Source organism: Gekko japonicus, unplaced genomic scaffold (assembly GCF_001447785.1).
Source record: "Gekko japonicus isolate JY-2015 unplaced genomic scaffold, Gekko_japonicus_V1.1 scaffold738, whole genome shotgun sequence".
NCBI lineage: Eukaryota > Metazoa > Chordata > Lepidosauria > Squamata > Gekkonidae > Gekko > Gekko japonicus.
Window position 1 is genome coordinate 401,485 of NW_015173145.1, and position 18,463 is coordinate 419,947.

The 18,463-nt window shown below is 48.4% G+C and overlaps 1 protein-coding gene across 2 annotated transcripts in view; it reads left to right on the plus strand.

Annotated features, from left to right (window-relative positions):
- Nucleotides 1-18,463, plus strand: part of SLC4A9 (solute carrier family 4, sodium bicarbonate cotransporter, member 9) — an 87,993-nt gene that overhangs the window by 43,906 nt on the left and 25,624 nt on the right. The window contains exons 15-16 of one of the 2 annotated variants that reach the window (XM_015422324.1): nucleotides 4,753-4,914; nucleotides 17,618-17,796. In XM_015422324.1, coding sequence (XP_015277810.1) covers nucleotides 4,753-4,914; nucleotides 17,618-17,796 — 341 coding nt within the window. The remainder of the gene's footprint in view (nucleotides 1-4,752; nucleotides 4,915-17,617; nucleotides 17,797-18,463) is intronic. The other variant, XM_015422325.1, reaches the window with a different exon arrangement.

Here is an 18,463-nt window from a genome sequence, read left to right on the forward strand (position 1 = left end):
CCACCCCTGCCTGCCTGGGGCCAGGGAGGGCCTTCGCGGGTCTTCCTTGCACTCCCGCCGGCCTTGCAGGTCCACCGCCGGGCCCCTCATGGGGCTCGGCAGTGGAGCTGCAAGGCCGGCGCCGGCGCCCAGGTCCGTTGGGGGCGGGTTGTGTGGCCTTATGACACACTTCCGGTGATGTCAGGAGGTGTGGCCTTATGACACACTTCCGGTGATGTCAGGGGGTGTGGCATATGCTAATGAGTTATGCTAATGAGTTCCCCTAGCTCTTTTTCTATGAAACAACCCCTGGCATGTACATCCAGCCTGTACATCTGTTTGTAAGAGCCAAGAGTGTGTTCACTTTACAAATGAAACCAGGGACCAGGATCTGGTTAAACACGGGGTTTAAATCACATGTTCCGCTGCACATACATTGAATGTAACACAAGAATTACTAAACACACATATAAAGAAATGTCAAGAATACACTGTAGGAGGATGGTATGTGCATTCACTAGAGCTTGTGAACAGGGCTTGGGTCGTCAGACTAAGAACTGGGAGAACCAGGTTCGAATCCCCACTCCGCTATGGAAGCTTGCTGGGTGACCTTGGGCCAATCACACACTCTCAGCCTAACCTATCTCACAGGGTGGTTGTTGTGAGGTTAAAATGGAGGAGGAAAGATGTATGCCACCCTGGGTTCTCATCGGGGAGAAAGGTAGGGTATAAACGAAGTAAATAAATACATTTTAAGGGCTCAGCCTGACTTCCGGGTTCACGGGTGTCCTTTTCACACACAAGTCCATCTTTGGGACGACTTGAGTCTTCATGAGCCAGCAGGGATTCCGGCCAAGAAGCCTCAGCTTGCTCCTCCGCTCTCTTTTCCACTGTGCCAAACGCACCAGGAACAGCATCGCTTTTCTTGGACGCTTCCCCAATGCCCTGAAAGTAGCCACTGATTTTGGTAGCCTTTTTCTTCCTACCTCTTTCCCCACTATCTCTTTTTTTAACAACAACACAATTGTGTAGAACAGGGGTCCCCAACATGGCGCCCGCTGACCCCTTTCCTGGTGCCCACCAACTGTTTTTAGAAAATGAGTGGGGCCCAGTGTTCCCTCTACGCTGAGTTAGTGTGAGCTGGCTCACAGTTTTTAAGCCTCCGGCTCACACATTGTTTGTCTTAGCTCAGGAAGGAGGGCTCCAGAGCAAACCACTTTATGCAGTAGCCAAATCCCTCGCTCACCACTTTCATGCCAGTTGCTCACAAAGCAGGATTTTTGCTCACAAGACTCCACAGGCTTAGAGGGAGCATGGGTGGCCAGGTGGGGCTTTTGGCTGTGCAGATTTTTAAAAACATTGGTTGGCAGCAGCTTCACTGTGTGACTGAAGGTAACTAGGGCAGCCGCTAGGGTGGCTGGCCCCACCTCCTGTGGCTGCCATTGCGTGGCAGCTGTTTTGTGGCTGTGCCCACCGCTCTGTGCCAGAATGTCAAAGGTGCCAGCAGGCACAAAAAGGCTGGGGACCCCTGGTGTGGAACCACGATAAAAGCCAAATGTCTTCTTGAATACATAGTTTACTATAGCATATAGAATTAAGAACAAATTGCATTGTACTAAGTGTTTTTACATCTATGAAACATTTAATACTAAACACAGACTGGATTAGCAAACCTGACTGTGACGGTACCGCTTTCTTATTTTGTGTGGTTAGGTGTGATGTGGTTTTAAATTTCTTGTTGTTTCTTTCTCTCACTCAAAGTATCTATCGCTGCCACCAAGAATTTAATTCCAGTCTTTAAATTACCTTTCCCACAGTATTCTGCCCAGGGGTCATTTCGTAGAAAAAGAGGCGCAGGAGCTCATTAGCATAGCTCATTAGCATAACTCATTTGCATATGTCACACCCCCTGGCATCACCGGAAGTGTGTCAGAAGGCAACACCCACAGCTCAGGCTCCACTGGACTGTTTTGGATTGCTAGCTTTTGGGGGGGGGGCAGTGTTCCCTCTAAGCTGAGTTAGTGTGAGCTAGCTCACATTATTTTAGACTCCGGCTCACACATTTTTGCCTTAGCTCAGGAAGGAGGGCTCCAGAGCAAACTAATTTATGCAGTAGCCAAATCGCTCGCTCAGAACTTTAATGCCAATAGCTCACAAAGTAGAATTTTTGCTCACAAGATTCCACAGCTTAGAGGGAACATTGGGGGGGGACGTGCAGATCTGTCCTGGCAGAGGAGGGAGAGCTTGTACCTGAATAAAACTTGGTCTTAAAGGTGCCACTTGATTGTTTTGGACCGGGGGGCAGGGGGGGAGGCTCTGCAACTTACCTGGCTGCTTCTTGCTCTGACTGAGGGCTGCTGGGAGCAGGGGGCGGGGCTTGTTACATGTGCCCGCCCCCTGGGCTCTTTACTGCCGGAGTTCTGCTCCTGTGTGCTCCTGCAGGAAATGACCCCTGACCTTTCCCCCCTTTTCTAGCGTTGCCAGCCTCCACATGGGATTCTCCCAGGATTACAATTTATCTCCAGACTATAGAGATCGGCTCCCTGGGAGAAACTGGCAACTTTGGAAGGTGGGACTGACGGGACCCGTACCCGTATGGAACTCCTTCCCCTGCCTCAACTCTCCCCTCCTCAGGAACCCCACTCAGAACCCCAGGGAATTTCCAAGGCAGAGTCCCTGTGCCAAAGCCAAGGTGGCCATGAAATGGGCTCCCTGTTGAGGCAAAGTGGGAGCCAGCCAGTGGCTCACGTTCCGGCTTGAGTTCCCTTGACGCAGCAGGACTGGGTGTGGGAGGATTGGCGGGCGGGGTGAAAGCAGCCTGCCGCTCTGCCTGCCAAGGGAGGGGTGAAGGAGCTCCCGGCCTCTCCTCAGAACAGGCAGAAGAACAGCCTGTTGTTGCCCACTGGCGGTGAGACGGCAGGGCTGAAGGGAGGGGGGGGGGGCGGGGGGAGGAGGAGAAGAAGACTGGGGGCTGGGAGAGACTCTTCATATCCTGGACCTGCAGCACTCAGCACCCGGCATTTCCCATGCACGGCTTGCGCGCACAAACACACAACGCACAGAAAAGCTCACGTTAATTAAACTCCCCACAAGCGGCATCCCTGGGCGGAGATATATAATTAGCCCCATTTTCGAGAAGCTGAAGCCGAGCATCGGAGGAAGCTTGTGACTCAGCCCGGGTTCAGGAGGCAGGGATGGATTGCCTGGGTCCAGATACCCATGCTCAACCGGTTGTGCGATGCAAAACAGTGCCCCGTGTCTCGTTTGTAGGGAGAATTTATACCAAGTGAGTGCACGTTTCGGCTACAGTCATGAAACCTGAACAAAGTGCCGACAAGTTGCTTTGAAAAGGCAGCAACAATGCCCCCACACACACACACACATTTAGTCTGTTGGGAAACCTTTTTTCTCTTGGCCAGCTGGTTAAATGGGAGTCAACTCAGGTTGCCAGCACTGTTCCCTCTAAGCTGAGTTAGTGTGAGCTAGCCTCTGGCTCACACATTTTTGTCTTAGCTCGGGAAGGGATGGCTCCAGAGCAAGCTAATCTATGCAGCAGCCAAATCGCTCGCTCACAACTTTAATGCCGGTAGCTCACCAAGTAGGATTTTTGCTCACAGGACTCCACAGCTTAGAGGGTACATTGGCTGCCAGAGTTAAAGTTTATCTCCAGACTACTTAGAGAAAACAGCTGCTTTATAAGAAGAAGAGGAAAAGGAAGAGATTGGATTTATACCGCACCCTTCACTACCCAAAGGAGCCTCAGAGCGGTTTACAATCTCCTTCCCCTCCCCACAACAGACACCCTGTGAGGTAGGTGGGGCTGAGACAGCGTTTTCCGTAACTGTCCTTGTGAGAGAACTTGTAATTGACCCACGGTCACACCAGCGGCTGCATGTGGAGGAGTGGGAAATCAAACCCAGTTCTCCGAGATTAGAGTCTGCGCTCCTAACCACTACACCAAACTGGCTCTCTGGAATCCCATAGTAGAATCTGTGGGATTATACCTGCTGAGGCCACTACCTGTCCCAAACCCTGCCTTCCCCGGGCTGTACCCCCCCCAACCCAAAATTGGCAACCCAAGAGTCAAGTTGCAGAGGGCTTTCTTTAATGAGCTTTGAGCAGAGGCCTCATGAAGAGGTATTGGTGTAGCTCAGTTCTGTTGCCAGCCCACTACCCGTCCTGATTAAAATGTGGAATTCACTGCCAGAGGACGTCGTGATGGCCACAGGAAAAGGGGATTAGATAGATTCATGGAGGATAAGTCTATCAATAGCTACTAGCCATGGGGGAACCTCCACATTCAGATGCACTAATCCTCTGAATCCCAAAGCCAGGAGGCAACATCAGGAGAAGGTCTCAGCCTCTATGCCCTGTCGTTGGACCTCCAGAGGACCTGGTTTGCCTCTCTGTTAGACAGGATGCTGGACTAGATGGACCACTGGACTGATTCAGCAGGGCTGTTATTAAGTTCTTATGAAGACCTCAGCCTCTATGCCCTGTCGTTGGCCCTCCAGAGGAACTGGTCGGCCGCTGTGTGAGACAGGATGCTGTACTAGATGGACCCCTGGTCTGATCCAGCAGGGCTCTTCTGGTGTTCTTATGAAGGCCTCGGCCTCTGTGCCTTGTTGTTGGCCCTGCAGAGGAACCGGTCGGCCGCTGTGTAAGACAGAATGCTGGATTAGATGGACCACTGGTCTGATCCAGCAGGGTTTTTCTTAGGTTCTTACATTCTGTGCTCTCCTAACCTTTCCCCAATACCCGTTCCTTCTGCAGCCGACAAACCCCACCCGAGGGTGGGTTGTGTTTCCCTTTGGAGCGAACCCCTGGTGGGTCTACCTGGTCTCCTCGGTCCCTGCCATTCTCGTCATCATCCTCATCTTCATGGACCAGCAGATCACAGCCGTCATCCTCAACCGCAAAGAATATAAGCTGCAGGTCAGTCCCGGGGCTCGGGGCTTGAGATCGTGGAGGGCTTCTCTCACAATGGCTGTCCCGGAAACAGATTTGAGGAGGAATGAAATAGTCAGGAAGCCCAAGCATCTGCTGTGTGCCAGGTCTGTCCCCGTGCACCATAGGCGGCAGGTTATATCATCCAAAAGTGGGGGAACATATCTGTAATGATGCTGGTTTCTCCAGGAGGGCAAATAGCAGCTCTCCGGAGCCATTTGAGGAAGATGGCATGGAGGGAAGGATTATGCCCCCTTCCTCATACTTTGCGTTCATTAAATCAGAAGAGTTTTCGGCTAAACATTAGGAAGAACTGCGGCTGTGGAGGGGGAGGGATTTGTGAATTTCCTGCATCGTGCAGGGGGTTGGACTAGATGACCCTGGAGGTCCCTTCCAACTCTATGATTCTATGACATAAATCTGACCCCTGCACACCTAGGATTTAAGTTCACCATGGGGAACTCAGTAGGCACATCTGATCCAAAATCGTTGTGGCAGACCGGGGGAGCACATGAGGACAGTGTGCAAGGTGTAGTAAGGCCCTGCATGTTAGATGTCTGAGCAGTGTTCTTTCCCCAGTTCTCAGTACTGAAAGCAGCCGCAAGGCTGCAGCTCCACGCTTCCTTTGCCAGAGAGAGCCTCTGTGCTAACAGGAACTGGTTCCTCTGGTTGGCTTGTCTGATTGGGAGTGCCGGCCATTTTCCTGCTGTCTGGCCTCTCACCCTTGGCAGAGCGCACTTAGCTGGGCTACTGGTAGTTAATGCTGTTGTGTCCCAGACTCCTGACATAGCAGAAACATCAGAGGGAAGGAGGAGGAGGAGGAGGAGGAGGAGGAGGAGGAGATTGGATTTATACCCCGCCCTTCACTACCCAGAGGAGTCTCAGAGCGGCTTACAAATTCCTCTCCCTTCCCCTCCCCACAACAGACACCCTGTGAGGTGGGTGGGGCTGAGAGAGCTCTGACAGAAACTGCTCTTTTTCCATTACAGCTCTTATCAGAGCTACGGCTTGCCCAAGGTCATCCAGCCAGGTGCAAGTGGCGGAGCGGGGAATCGAACCCGATTCTCCCAGATTAGACTCCGCGCACTTAACCACGACACCAAACTGGCTCTCACCCGTCTAGAAATCGGTAGATCTCAATCTGACGGGGAACTGTGCCAGTTCCTGCACTAGGCCTGCCATTCCCCGGGGGGAGGAGAGTTTGCCCACTTTTAGGGCCCCCGATCTGCTGGCCCGGATCCAGCCACTGGGGGGAACCCCGCCCCCAAAGTGCCACATTTGGGCCAATGTGCCCGGCATGACGACATCACCCAGAGGGGATGTTATCACACAGGGTACATTGCGGGAGGACGCTCTATCATTCGAGGAAGAACTCTTTGGTTTTTCCTCGAATGATAGAGGCCCCGCCCACAACATGCCCTGCATGATGACATCACTTCCAGGTGATGTAATTTGCAGCATGTGCACAAAGTGCATGTGCCGCAGAACTCCCAGACCTGGATAAAGACACACACACACACCAGCAGCCAGGTAAGACCTGGCAATTGTATTCTGCACTGAATATTGCTAGGCCAAAAGGTAGGATGCCAGCCTCCAGGTGGGACCTGGGGATCGCCGGAATTACAGCTCATCTCCAGATTACGGAGATCAGTTCCCCTGGAGAAAAGGGGTGCTTTGGAGGGTGGGCTCTACAGCATTCTACCCCACTGAGGTCCCTCTCCTCCCCAGGCTCCACCCCCAAATCTCCAGGAGTTTCCCAAGCTGGATCTGGCAAGCCTCAGACCCCCATTTCCTGCTGGTGACCAAGGAGGACCTGGTAACCGTACCAAAAGGACGAAGGCAAGGGCAGACCAGCCAAGATGCCCACTGGGCCGATAGCTTTCCCCCATCTGGGCTGAACCAGCCCAGTGACACAAGGTTGGTGGCAAGCCTGTGCGTGCCTCGCATGGTGAGGGGGAGGCTGCGCTTGGCCTATCCTTTGGGTAGGTGGGGCTGGGGCAGGCTAAGGGGCGTGGCCTTTCCTCAAGACCATTTTTTCCCTCCCAGTCCATGTCCATTTCGGGGGAGGGTGGCTGGGAAAATAAAACGACTCCGGAGCAAGCCAGGCTAAGTGGCCTCTGTGGTGCTACTAGCCGGCACTGCAGGGGCCACTCCACTCAGACCCTGCTAGTGGGGCTGATGATGGGTCTCGATCTCACCCGCTGGTGACGGTGCAGGAGGAGGCAGTGGGGAGCTGGCAATCATTATTAGCGGATAGGGCAGAAGTTCCCAAACCTACCAGGAAGTGTGTTTTTCAAGTGTGTATCGACTATCATCAGAGCGGGATCGACCATTAGCCTCCAGGTGGCACCTGGAGACCTTCTGCTATTGCAGCTGATCTTCAGGTGACATAGCAGGTATTTATTTGCATATTAAGTGACACACCCCTAATGTAGCCAATCCTCCAAGAGCTTACAGTAGCTCCTGTAAGAAGAGCTCTGTAAGCTCTTGGAGGATTGGCTACATTAGGGGTGTGTGGCCTAATATGCAAAGGAGCTCCTGCTACAAAAAGAGCCATTTCCTGGAGCAGATGGCTGCTTTGGAGGGTGGACTCTAGAACTGATATATCACATTGGGGTAATGCTAGGGTTGCCAAATCGGACTTACCTCGTCGGCAGGGGACTCTGGGGTGGCTCCCGGAGCGTGCGCGCGCCGCATGCACGTCACAGGGAAGTGACGTCATGACGCCGGGCACGCTGGGGGTGGGGCCACAGCCATTTGAGGGGAAAACTCAAATGGCTGTGGCCCCGCCCCCAGCATGCCCGGCGTCATGACATCACTTTCCTGTGACGTGCACGCGGGGGTGGGGTTACCCCCGGGGCCCGATTCCGCGGGGGTGGAAATCGGGCCTCCAAAGCAGGGGGAAATCCGTCCCCCGGGGGGACTTGGCAGCCCTAGGTAATGCTCTACAAACTAGAGTTTCCGTGGAATCCTAGAGCTTTGCCCTGACACCTTGACATCACGTCTGGGTTCACGCTGGAAGCGATGTCATGCTGTCAGAGTGATGGTAATTTCCCCTGCTTTTTCCTCTGCTGCCGAACTGAGCGCTCACGCTAACTCAGCTTAGAAGGGAACGCTGGATGTCACCCACCCATCTCAGCTATAATCACCCAGCCTCTTGACTCTAAATGGCCCTTCCTGACAACAACCCCCACCCCACCCCATAAGTAATGGCTGAGGAGGGTTCTGTTCCACTGTATCGGAGGAAGTGTGCATGCACCCGCATGCTTATACCACGAATAAAACTTTGTTGGTTGTTATGTAGTGGGTTGCCGCATGGATGGACGACAGACAACGACGTAGTGCATAGCACGCTTTATTAGGCACACAACAAGACATGCGGACAAACGGCCGGCAGGCCAACTATATACACACCTGGGGACGCCAATGGTCACCATTGGTGGGTTTGAATCTCCCGCCAAGGCTCCCATTGGTTCCCCTGTGGAGGGACTAGAATCCTAGTCCCCATTGTCTTCCAGGACTGAAGCTCAGGTATGTGCGCTGACCTCCGGTGGCGGTCAGCAGACACAACATTGGTCTTAAAGGTGCCCCCGGACTCAGACTTTGTTCTGATGCCACTTGCAGATATGGCTGCCACATGCCCGGGGCAAAGAGAACGTCCTGTCCCTTTGACAAAGGCTTAATGGGATGTTATTTACCAGCTGGTGTTATTTCCTTCCATGCCGCAAAGAAGCTTCAGCTGCCCATTTCGACACATTAAGCCTCTATTAAATGGACAGGATGTTTTTCTCCAGGCCTGTTGGGATCCCCGTGTCCAGCTGATTATGGAAAGATTGCTCCTCAGAACACGGAATATATTTACGGTGGAAGCAACCAAATGTACCATGAGATTCCGGTAAAATCCAGGAAAGTTTCTGATGTGTGTGCATGTGTCAAATGCCATCGAGTCACTTCCAACTGATGGCGACCCTATGAATTAATGACCTCCAAAACGTCTTCCCGTTACCAGTCCTGCTCAGGTCTGGCAGACTGAGGGCCCTCTTGGCTTCCTTGACTGAGTCAACCCATCTCATGTTGGTTTCCCCTCTTTTCTTTCTGCCTTCAAGTTTTTCTAACGTTGGTCCTGGTCACACGGAAGGTTTTGGCCAGGGAGAGGGACGGATTGGGGGTGCAGCAAACGGGCGTGATCTCACCGCAACATCTGGGAAGCGGCGTGCACCCGTCCCCGATCCGTCCCTAAAGATGGAAAACCCGCTGCAAAAAAGAACCTCCTACAGAGGAGGACTTACCAGGAACGCCGCATCAAGCGCGGCCATGAGATGGCCGGCGCGCCCGTCGTCCAGAGCAATCCAGGCTCCCGGCCGAACTGCGCATGCGCACACATGCGCGGTTCGGCTGCTGCACTCTTCCTTCAGTGGCTCCCCGCCCCCCGGCATCTGATCGTGCCGGGGAGGAATGCGCGGCGGATCAGGGGATCTATGTGATCCCGCCGCCGCGTGTCTCTTTTGGTGCGGCTTTCAAAAGCCGCATTTTGCCCGTGCTCCCCCCCCCCCGTGTGGCAGGGGCCGTTATTGTCTTTTCCAGTGACTCTTCTCATAATGTGACCAAAGTATGGTAGCTTCAGTTGAGTAATTTTACCTTCTAGGGAGGGTTCGGGCTTGATTTGATCTGGAGCCCACTTATTTCTTTTTTTGGCAGTCCACGGTCCACGGTATCTATAAAAGTCTCCTCCGACACCCCATTTCAAATGAATCAACTTTCTTCCTGTCAGCTTTCATCATTGTCCAACTTTCACACCCATACGTAGTAACATGGAATAAATTATCATGATCTTGGTCACCAAGCAACACATCCTTAGATTTTATCTTTCCTAGCTCCTTCATGGCTTCCCTTCCTACTCTCAATTTCCTTCTGATTTCTTGGTCGCAGTCTCCCTTTTCGTTGATGAAGGATCCAAGGATTAGAAAATCTTTAAATTTAAATTTAATTGTCTTCATTGCCAGTGTTAATGTTATTTAGTTCCCCAGTAGTCATTACTTTTGTCTTCTTCTTCTTCTTCTTTTTTTTAATCCCCTGAAGACAGGGTAGCTTTATTTATTTTTGTTACACCTACAAATCTACAGAAAATAGAAAAGGGAAGGAAAAAAAAATTAAAAACCCCGGGATACTAAACAGCAAATAGAAAAAAAACCCCCACACTATGACTAAAAACCCAAGAAAGGAAGGTCATTAACAGTTAGTATTCAGTTAGTCATAAAAATATTCCTTTTTCGATCCAAGAAACTGGTTCAACCATTCTTCCGCTTTAAAAACCGAGTCAATTTTCTCCCTTTTGTCCTTATACTTGAACACGACCCCTTCCAGGAAATTCCAGGAATATGGGATCTGGTTGATCTGGAGTGTAGAGACAAGTTCTTTGTAGGCTTTTCTTTTCTGTCGAATCTCAAATGGGGTGTCCTTTAGGACCCTGATAGCTGTTGCTCCCAGCTGCAGGGGTTTGGCTGCTGTCGCTTTGAGAATATCATCTCTCATCTGTCTTCGGAGAAACTTGACAATAATCTCGCCCGGCAAATTATTTTGCTTAATATACTTAGAGTAGGATTAATAAACTACCTCGATCTCTGCTTCCGCTTCTACCGATGAGCTGCCGAGCGCCGAAGCGATTAGCTCTGCTGTCACTTTCTTCAAGTTTTCTCCTGCCGTTTCAGCCACCCCCTGAAATCTGAGAACTTTGTTAGCTTTTTCCATTTGCAGATTCAACAATCTCCTTTCTTGAAGGTCTTGCCTTTGTTCCAACAGACCAACTTTCTTTTTCACCTTTTTGGTATCGTGCATTACTTTTGTCTTCTTGATGTTAAGCTGTAATCCTGCTTATTTATTTAGTAATTTGTTGATTATTAATTTAATTTCTATCCTCCCCTCCCTGTGAACAGGCTCAGGGTGGATCACAACATGAAAATTAAAATAGTGATCACATTAAAATTCTAAAAACATCAATTAAGATCACAAAAACCCCCAATAAAGTTGGCATTCTGAAAATCGTACTATCCCGGTTCTGTTTCCGATATTATTGATATTCAGATATGGCCTGATCCAAGGACTCCCAAGTTAACTAGCTCCCTGCCAGCAACAGTTGAACAAAAACAGTTTGGCAGGGAGTTTGAGCAGGAGGGGCCAATAGCATTTGATGTCCACTGCTTCAACTAAAAGCTCAGTGGAATAACTGCAGTTTACAGGCCTTGTGGGATTGTACAAGATCCTGCAGGACTCTGATCTCTGTTGAGAGCTCATTCCACCAGGCCGGGGCCAGGGCTGAAAAGGCCCTGGCCCTAGTTGAACCTTAGGGTTGCCAAGTCCTACCTAGTCCTGTAGCGGGGAAGTGCCGGCTCTCTCTGGGAGTTCTTTGGCGCACACGCAAAGTGCACGTGCCGCGGTGACACCACCCAGAAGTGACATCATCGCGTCAGGGATGTTGGGGGCGGCGCCCCGCCACAAACATGCCCAAATCTTAGAGATGTAACATTTCCGGAAACCGGAAATTTTGAAGCTCGGGGAAAAAAACCAGGTTTTTCCAGGGGGAAACGGAAATTTTCAGGAAAAATTGAAAAAAATGCTACATTAGCACTTCTTTTTTCTTTTCCAGATTGAAAGTCATTCTGTTACTTTAGGAACATAAAATATCACTATGGACATTTTTACTTGGCATGAAATTATCACAATTAGCATATTAAAAATATAGTGTATCCAAACAATTCTTACAAACAGAATACCCACCCACATGCAAAAACAAAACTGAAACCTTTTTCGTTTCTTGTGACAACAGCACCTCCTAAAGGAAGAAATGCATCTTCTTCTTGCATTGGAGAGTTCAGTTTGTAACCTAGGACTTGCTTGTCCTCAGTGCACAGAAATTAGATCAATCTGATACCATACATATTTTTAGAAATGATTTGGAAAATATTTGAATACCTTGTCTTAAAATATTTTATTCATCATGTTAAAATAAAATGTTCCATAAACAATTTTTCTTTTCTCAATTTTTCCAATTTTTCAGAAAAAAAACAAAAAAGGCTGCAAGGGAAAAAAATGGGGAAAAAACTTTCCCCCCCAAATTTTTCCATTTTTTTTCTGGGCCTTCACATATCTATGCCTGATGCGATGATGTCACCTCTGAAATCATCACGCCGGCCACATCCAGCGAGCCCAGCACTTTGGGGGTGGGGTTCCCCAGGGCTGGCAGGTAATGGCCCCATCGAGCAGGGGTTTCCCTGCCCCCTGGGAGGACTTAGCAACCTTATTGAAGCTAGATGGACATCTTTTGGGCCGGGGATTACCACTAGATGTTGATTGGCTGAACGTAAGGCCCTTTGGGGGACATAAGGGGAGAGGCAGTTCCACAGTTATGTTGGTCCCTGGCCGCTCAGGGCCTTAAAGGTCAAAAACAACACCTTGAAACAGATAAAGAACTCTATCGGCAGCCAGTGAAGACGTTGCAGACAGCAAGCGCGCTGCTGCATTTTGCACCAGCTGTGACGTCTGGATCAGGTACAAGCCGGAAGTGACTGTTGCATGGATCACTGTACCCAAGTCGCAAGTGAAAAGGTAAGGGACTAGTTGCTAAACCTGCCAAAGATGAAAAAAGGCTGATTTGGCCATTGCTCCATTGATAGGGAGGCATCCAGTATCACTCCTAGGCTTCGAACCCTGGGCACCAGCGTCAATGATGTCCCACCCAGGGCCAGGAGCCGGATTCCCACATCTAAACTCCAGCAGCTCAGGTACAGGACCTCCGTCTTCGATGGATTCAACTTCAGCTGACTCTGCTGTTACGAGCCAGCCACAGTCCTCAACACCCAGTCCAGAGTGACACCCAAGCCCAAACTCTCCGATCAGCTGGGTGAGAGAGCGCATATAGACGTTAAATAATATCAGGGAGAGAATCCAGCTGCCTCCAAAGGTTATCGGTAAGGGTGACCGGTGTTGTCTCGGTCCCACGGTGTAGTGTATTCAAAGCTGCCTTGAATGCATGATATGTTGTGAAACATCTAATTGAAGTGCAATGTAAAGCTTCGTCCTGGGCTAGGATCCAAATCCATCCAATCGTGTCACTAGCCCAGGAAGCACCCAACCAATCACCTTCTAGCAAGCTCCCTGAGCGGGAACATCCGTGATTGGTCCTTATGTGAACAATCTTATTGGTTGATACGTGTACAGTGGGTGTGGCTACATTCGCCGGGAATGTTTAAAAGCAGGACAGCTGCAATGTAAAGGCTGTTCTGGCTATCAGATGTTGATCCGTGTTGGAGTTGGGTTCGAGTTGAATTTCCTTCTTTGATTGTGTTCCCACAGTATTCACAAGTAAAAAGACACACTGCTTTTTACTTGTGAATACTGTGGGAACACAATCAAAGAAGGAAATTTTTGGACCATAAGTTTATTTTATAATCACTGGGCTAGTGATTGCACTCTAAAGGTCTTATGTGCATATTTATCCTGTGCCTGGTGATTTTACTTTTGAACAATTTACTTTATGGTCCTTATTGAATCTATACTTTGTATATATTTCTGATTGTGTTTGTGTGAATGTGATTGTTGACCATCTTGCCACATATGTATGACCTCTGAGGAAGGCCTGTTTGGCCAAAACGCGTAAGGTCAGCTTTTTAAGCCCTTGATATTGTTATGTTTTGTATACATTGGTTGTAATTGGGCCCCTATATATGTTTTAAAATTTGTTATTATCAATAAATACATGTACCTTTTTTATGGAAAGGTTTTAATATTGGCTCTCCTTTTCACTGACCTTTGTTTGGTTCTGGAGTAAATCTATTCTTTACGTGATCTTTAACCCTTTCAGGAATGTTGTTTAGACTTTAGTTCCTGACATAGAAAAATATTCTTTCAGTCAGGCTTTTTTAGCCTTTCTATTACAAAATGGATGTGAATTTATTGTAATAAAAGTTTTATCTTTTTGCAGTGTCCTTGTATGATGAGCCCCTGTATCTCCCCAACTGTCTGGCAGATTTCCCCCCACCAAATCTTCAGTTTCCCTCAGTGACTGAGGTGCCCTACAGTAGCATGTATATATTCTTTGTCATAAAAGACGTGACTATTCCACCCTATGTTTAGATATTTAGTTTAGGCTTTTACTCAGCTCAGGGACTCTACTGAAAATAGAATCAGGAACTCTACTGAAAATACAGGAGCTATCCGGTTTTCTTTAAACTCTTGAGAAATAGCACTTGAGGCAAATTAACTTTCAAAACAGAATAAAGATTTTATTACAGGCAGGGAATATATGTATAAATGGAATAGTCAAGGGTTGGTGATTGCTGAGGTAACAAACTTTCTAATTTCTTAGAACATTCAAGAGAGTGTATTTGTAGTTTTGTTTCAAGGCTTTCTATTTCTTTCTTTGGGAGGTACTTTGTTTAGTATAATTCAGCACTAACACAGTTCTTATTGATGTTTCTAGATTTCTTCCCTCAGAGTTTTAGGTTTTCTTTTAGACATTACAGCTTTTCACTAACTCCTGAGGTGTCTAAGCTTCTCTCCTTTATCACAGACCAGGGTTCTCTTCCCAACCCCTTTTGCTGGCAGGAAGTTATTCTCTTTGTCCCTAATAAGTCCTTTTACTATTTGGCTTGTATGGGAGTTCACTCTGACTGCCTAGACCTTCTGCCAAATCCTTCTCCAGTATCCTTTGTCTGTATAATGTGTTCTGTAGCTTTCCTGACTGAAAACCTAAAGTTCTCCCTCAGAGCAATTTTAATATAGCTAAGACAATGGTGTTTCTCTTCTTCTTTCTGTAGAAGTACTTTTCTGACTATTGACACTGACTCCCAAATGCCTCTTCCCCCAGAAGCCAAACCCTCTGACTACTGACCTAAATGTTAGTTTTCACACAACCAAAAAGGAGAAAGACCAAATTGCAAAAGACCACCTTGTGAAAGACCTCTTTTCCCTCCAGATCAGCTGTTTTATTTCCTCTCTCAGCTGATGTTGGCCAATCAGAGAGCAAGTAGAGCAGCCAATCACATGATATCTTCTCTCTGGGTAAGATTAACTCATGAACTCCCTGGCTCTCTGATACAAGGAGCATCTTAAAAGCCTGCTTTTCTGTGCAATCCGTCACACCTTGTGTCACGGATCAGGTGGGGTGTCGCCTGCCACCACTCTGGATTTAGGATCCCTTGAGAAGGCCCAGAGCACCCTCCCAAGACCTTCAGACCTTCCTTTTGGCCGAATAATAGGCGTGAGGACCAGGCAGAGTGAACAATGAAAACGGTTTATTTTATAGGAGGTCAAACAAACAAGGTACAGGAATAATAACAGTAAGTGGGTGAAAAGAAAAGAAATCAAATGCCCTAGTGTCTAAATATACTGTCCCTAGTTCACTATCTCAAGTGGCCTTAGACTACTCACCCTTCCCTCAGGATGAGGGTTTTTTCCCCATAGCAGCCTTCCTTCTGGCCCTGTTCCCTGGGAAGAAGAACAGCTTCTCCTCTTGCACCAGTTATTTTATTATAAGTCCCCTTTCTCTGTGATTGGCTTATTTTGGCTCCAAAACCTCTCAGGGGCTTCTGGGAGTTGTAGGTCTAGCCTCCTCCCACTGCTACACAGGCTCCCTGGGCCTGCTAGGCCTTGCTTGCACAGCCCAGATCATGACACCTTGCCTCAAGTGTGTTTGCTGTGCGTGATTCTACGTTTTCTTGACTGCAGCTTTGCAATACTAATAGATATCTCCGATAGTTTTGATATTTTCCAAGGATGTTATCCCACGGAGGAAAAAGTGCTGTTGGGAACAGCTCTCTCCTTCTACCTTTCTGCCTTCAGCAGGCCCTTTCTTTTATCCAGTGCACACGCCCTAACAGATGATGCTAGGCAGTGGCCTTTGACAGATAATAGATTTTAACTCCATGATTTTATTAATGTGATGAATGGCAGCTAATGGGCATTTGCAAGTCTGGTGGGTGGAAGAAGAGTGAGGGGCAGTGAAGTCCAGCAGCTGTGGCCCAAGAAATGAGGAGCTTGTGAAGGACAAGGAGGAAACAGAATTTAGAAACCTGGCTTGAGCTGGCAAAGTCTTTTGTAACAAAAAAAAAGCAGAAATCCCTGGCGCCTGAGGGGCTAGCAACATCCATTCCAGGACGAGCTTTCAGGAGTCAGGACTCCCTTCTTCAGCTGCTATGAAGGGAAAATAATTTTCCACGTTTTAATTGGGAAAATTACAGAAGGAGAGGAGGGAAAGGGAGGCGTTGTGGGCAGAGAGAGGTGTGGTGTGATTCCTATCATAAACATTTCACGTGTGCTTCTCTGTGTAAGGGACTAGAATGGATTAGGTTGCTACACATGATGGTTTATGAGGGATGTCAGAGGTTCCAGCCTCTCTCTCTCTGGGCGCAGATAAACAAAAGTGTAATTAAGTAGGATAGGCAGCAATGAATCGAGGAAGAAGCAGTCTGAAGCATAAGAAAGTTAATGAACGTCAGTATAAGTAATGTATAGCATGATGCCGATATCCATAACGTTAAGTTATGGTATGATATGTAAGTATATGCAATGTGTATGTACAGTATAGTATGATATGTAATATACAGTATGAAACAGATATCTAGAATGTTAAGAAAAGCCTGTTAAAGTTTTTGAAGAGTGGGTCCAGTTGAGTTTTTCGAAGTTATAGTGGGTAAGCAGGGCTTTTTTTGTAGAAAAAGCCCAACAGGAACTCATTAGCATAATAGGCCACACCCATGACAGCACAGCTCATTAGCATATTAGGCCACACCCATGACAGCCCAGCTCATTAGCATATTAGGCCACACCCATGACAGCCCAGCTCATTAGCATATTAGGCCACATCCCCGTGTTACCAGAAGTGTGGCCATCCAGCCACACCCACCTTTTGCTTCTTATTCTGTTTACCTTGTTTGTTGTCAAAACCCAGGGCTTTTTTGTAGCAGGAACTCCTTTGCATGCTAGGCCACACACCCCGAATGTAGCCAATCCTAATGGGTTTCTGCTGTTGGGTGTGGCCTGTTATGCTAATGAGTTCCTTCTGGGTGTGGTCAACTTGGAAGCCAGCCGGAACTCCGTTCCTGTGCGTTCCTGTCCAAAAATAGCCCTGTGGGTAAGAAAACCCAAGTCCATTTTTAAGCCAGGATAACAGGTTTTTGATTTCCTGAGGAGTTCTAATTCAGCACTTTCCATCTTTTGTGCCACTGACAAAGACTCTTCATATTGCTTTACTGAACAGAGCTCCTGATGGGGAAGGAGCCCATTCTGAGAGGTCTCTGTGGAAAAACAGAGACAGAGTGTAGCTGCCTCCATAAAGTTTGGGTGGGTGGGTGGCTGTGTGGGCCAAACAGGGACAGACAATCCTTGGAGTTCACTAGGCTGTTTCTGGAGTATGTGTCAGGGATGGGAGCAAACAGTTCAATCTAGTGCAAGAGAGAAGGTTTTGGCTACTAAGCGGTTGAAAATGATATTCTATGTTCCTGAATATGACATTGCTGAAACTCCACTGCAAGTAGACTGAATTAAAGAAGCGACACAACTTATGGAAATATTATTTCCCCCCCCCCCAATAAATCAAAGGAGTGATGCAGGCACTGGCAGGAAAACAGAATGCAGGCCTCGATCCTCTTTCCTCCAGCCTGCCTCTCTGAGCATTAACAACCGTGTCTGATTGCAGAAAGGAGCAGGATTTCACCTGGATTTCTTCTGCGTCTCCCTTCTGATGATTCTCACCTCAGTCATGGGCTTGCCCTGGTACGTGTCGGCCACAGTCATCTCCCTGGCCCACATGGACAGCCTGAAGAAGGAGAGCACCACATGTGCTCCGGGGGAGCAGCCGAAGTTCCTGGGAATCAGGTATTGTAGCCGCACCTTTCATTCCGCTGCCCAAATGGGCTTTTGCAAGCCATGTTCCACCAGGCCTTTGGCTGAGGACAGCAGCGGTTTCCATCCCTTTCCGCTCCAGTTGCTTCTCATATCTGCTTTGCCTTCCTCTCCCCTGACTGCGGAGCGGCCAGCAGTCCGAAATGGGACCAATTAATATACACAGGGCTTTTTTGGTAGAAAAAGCCCAGCAGGAACTCATTAGCATAATAGGCCACACCCAACAACAGAAACTTATTAGCATATCCAGCCACACCCCTGACAGCATAGCTCATTAGCATATTAGGCCACACCCCACCTTAACAGAAGTATGGTCATCCAGCCACACCCACCTTTTGCTTCTTATTCTGTTTACCTTGTTTGTTGTCAAAACCTAGGGCTTTTTTTGTAGCAGGAACTCCTTTGCATGTTAGGCCACACACCCCTAATGTACCCAATCCTAATGAGTGTCTGCTGTTGGGTGTGGCCTATTATGCTAATGAGTTCCTGCTGGGCATGGCCAACTTGGGAGCCAGCCAGAACTCTGTTTCTGTGCGTTCCTGCCCCAAAATAGTCCTGAATGTACACCATCTTGTTTGAAATGTATTATTAGTGTTTTAATTGTTTTATCTTCATGCTTTTATGAATTATGTACATTGCC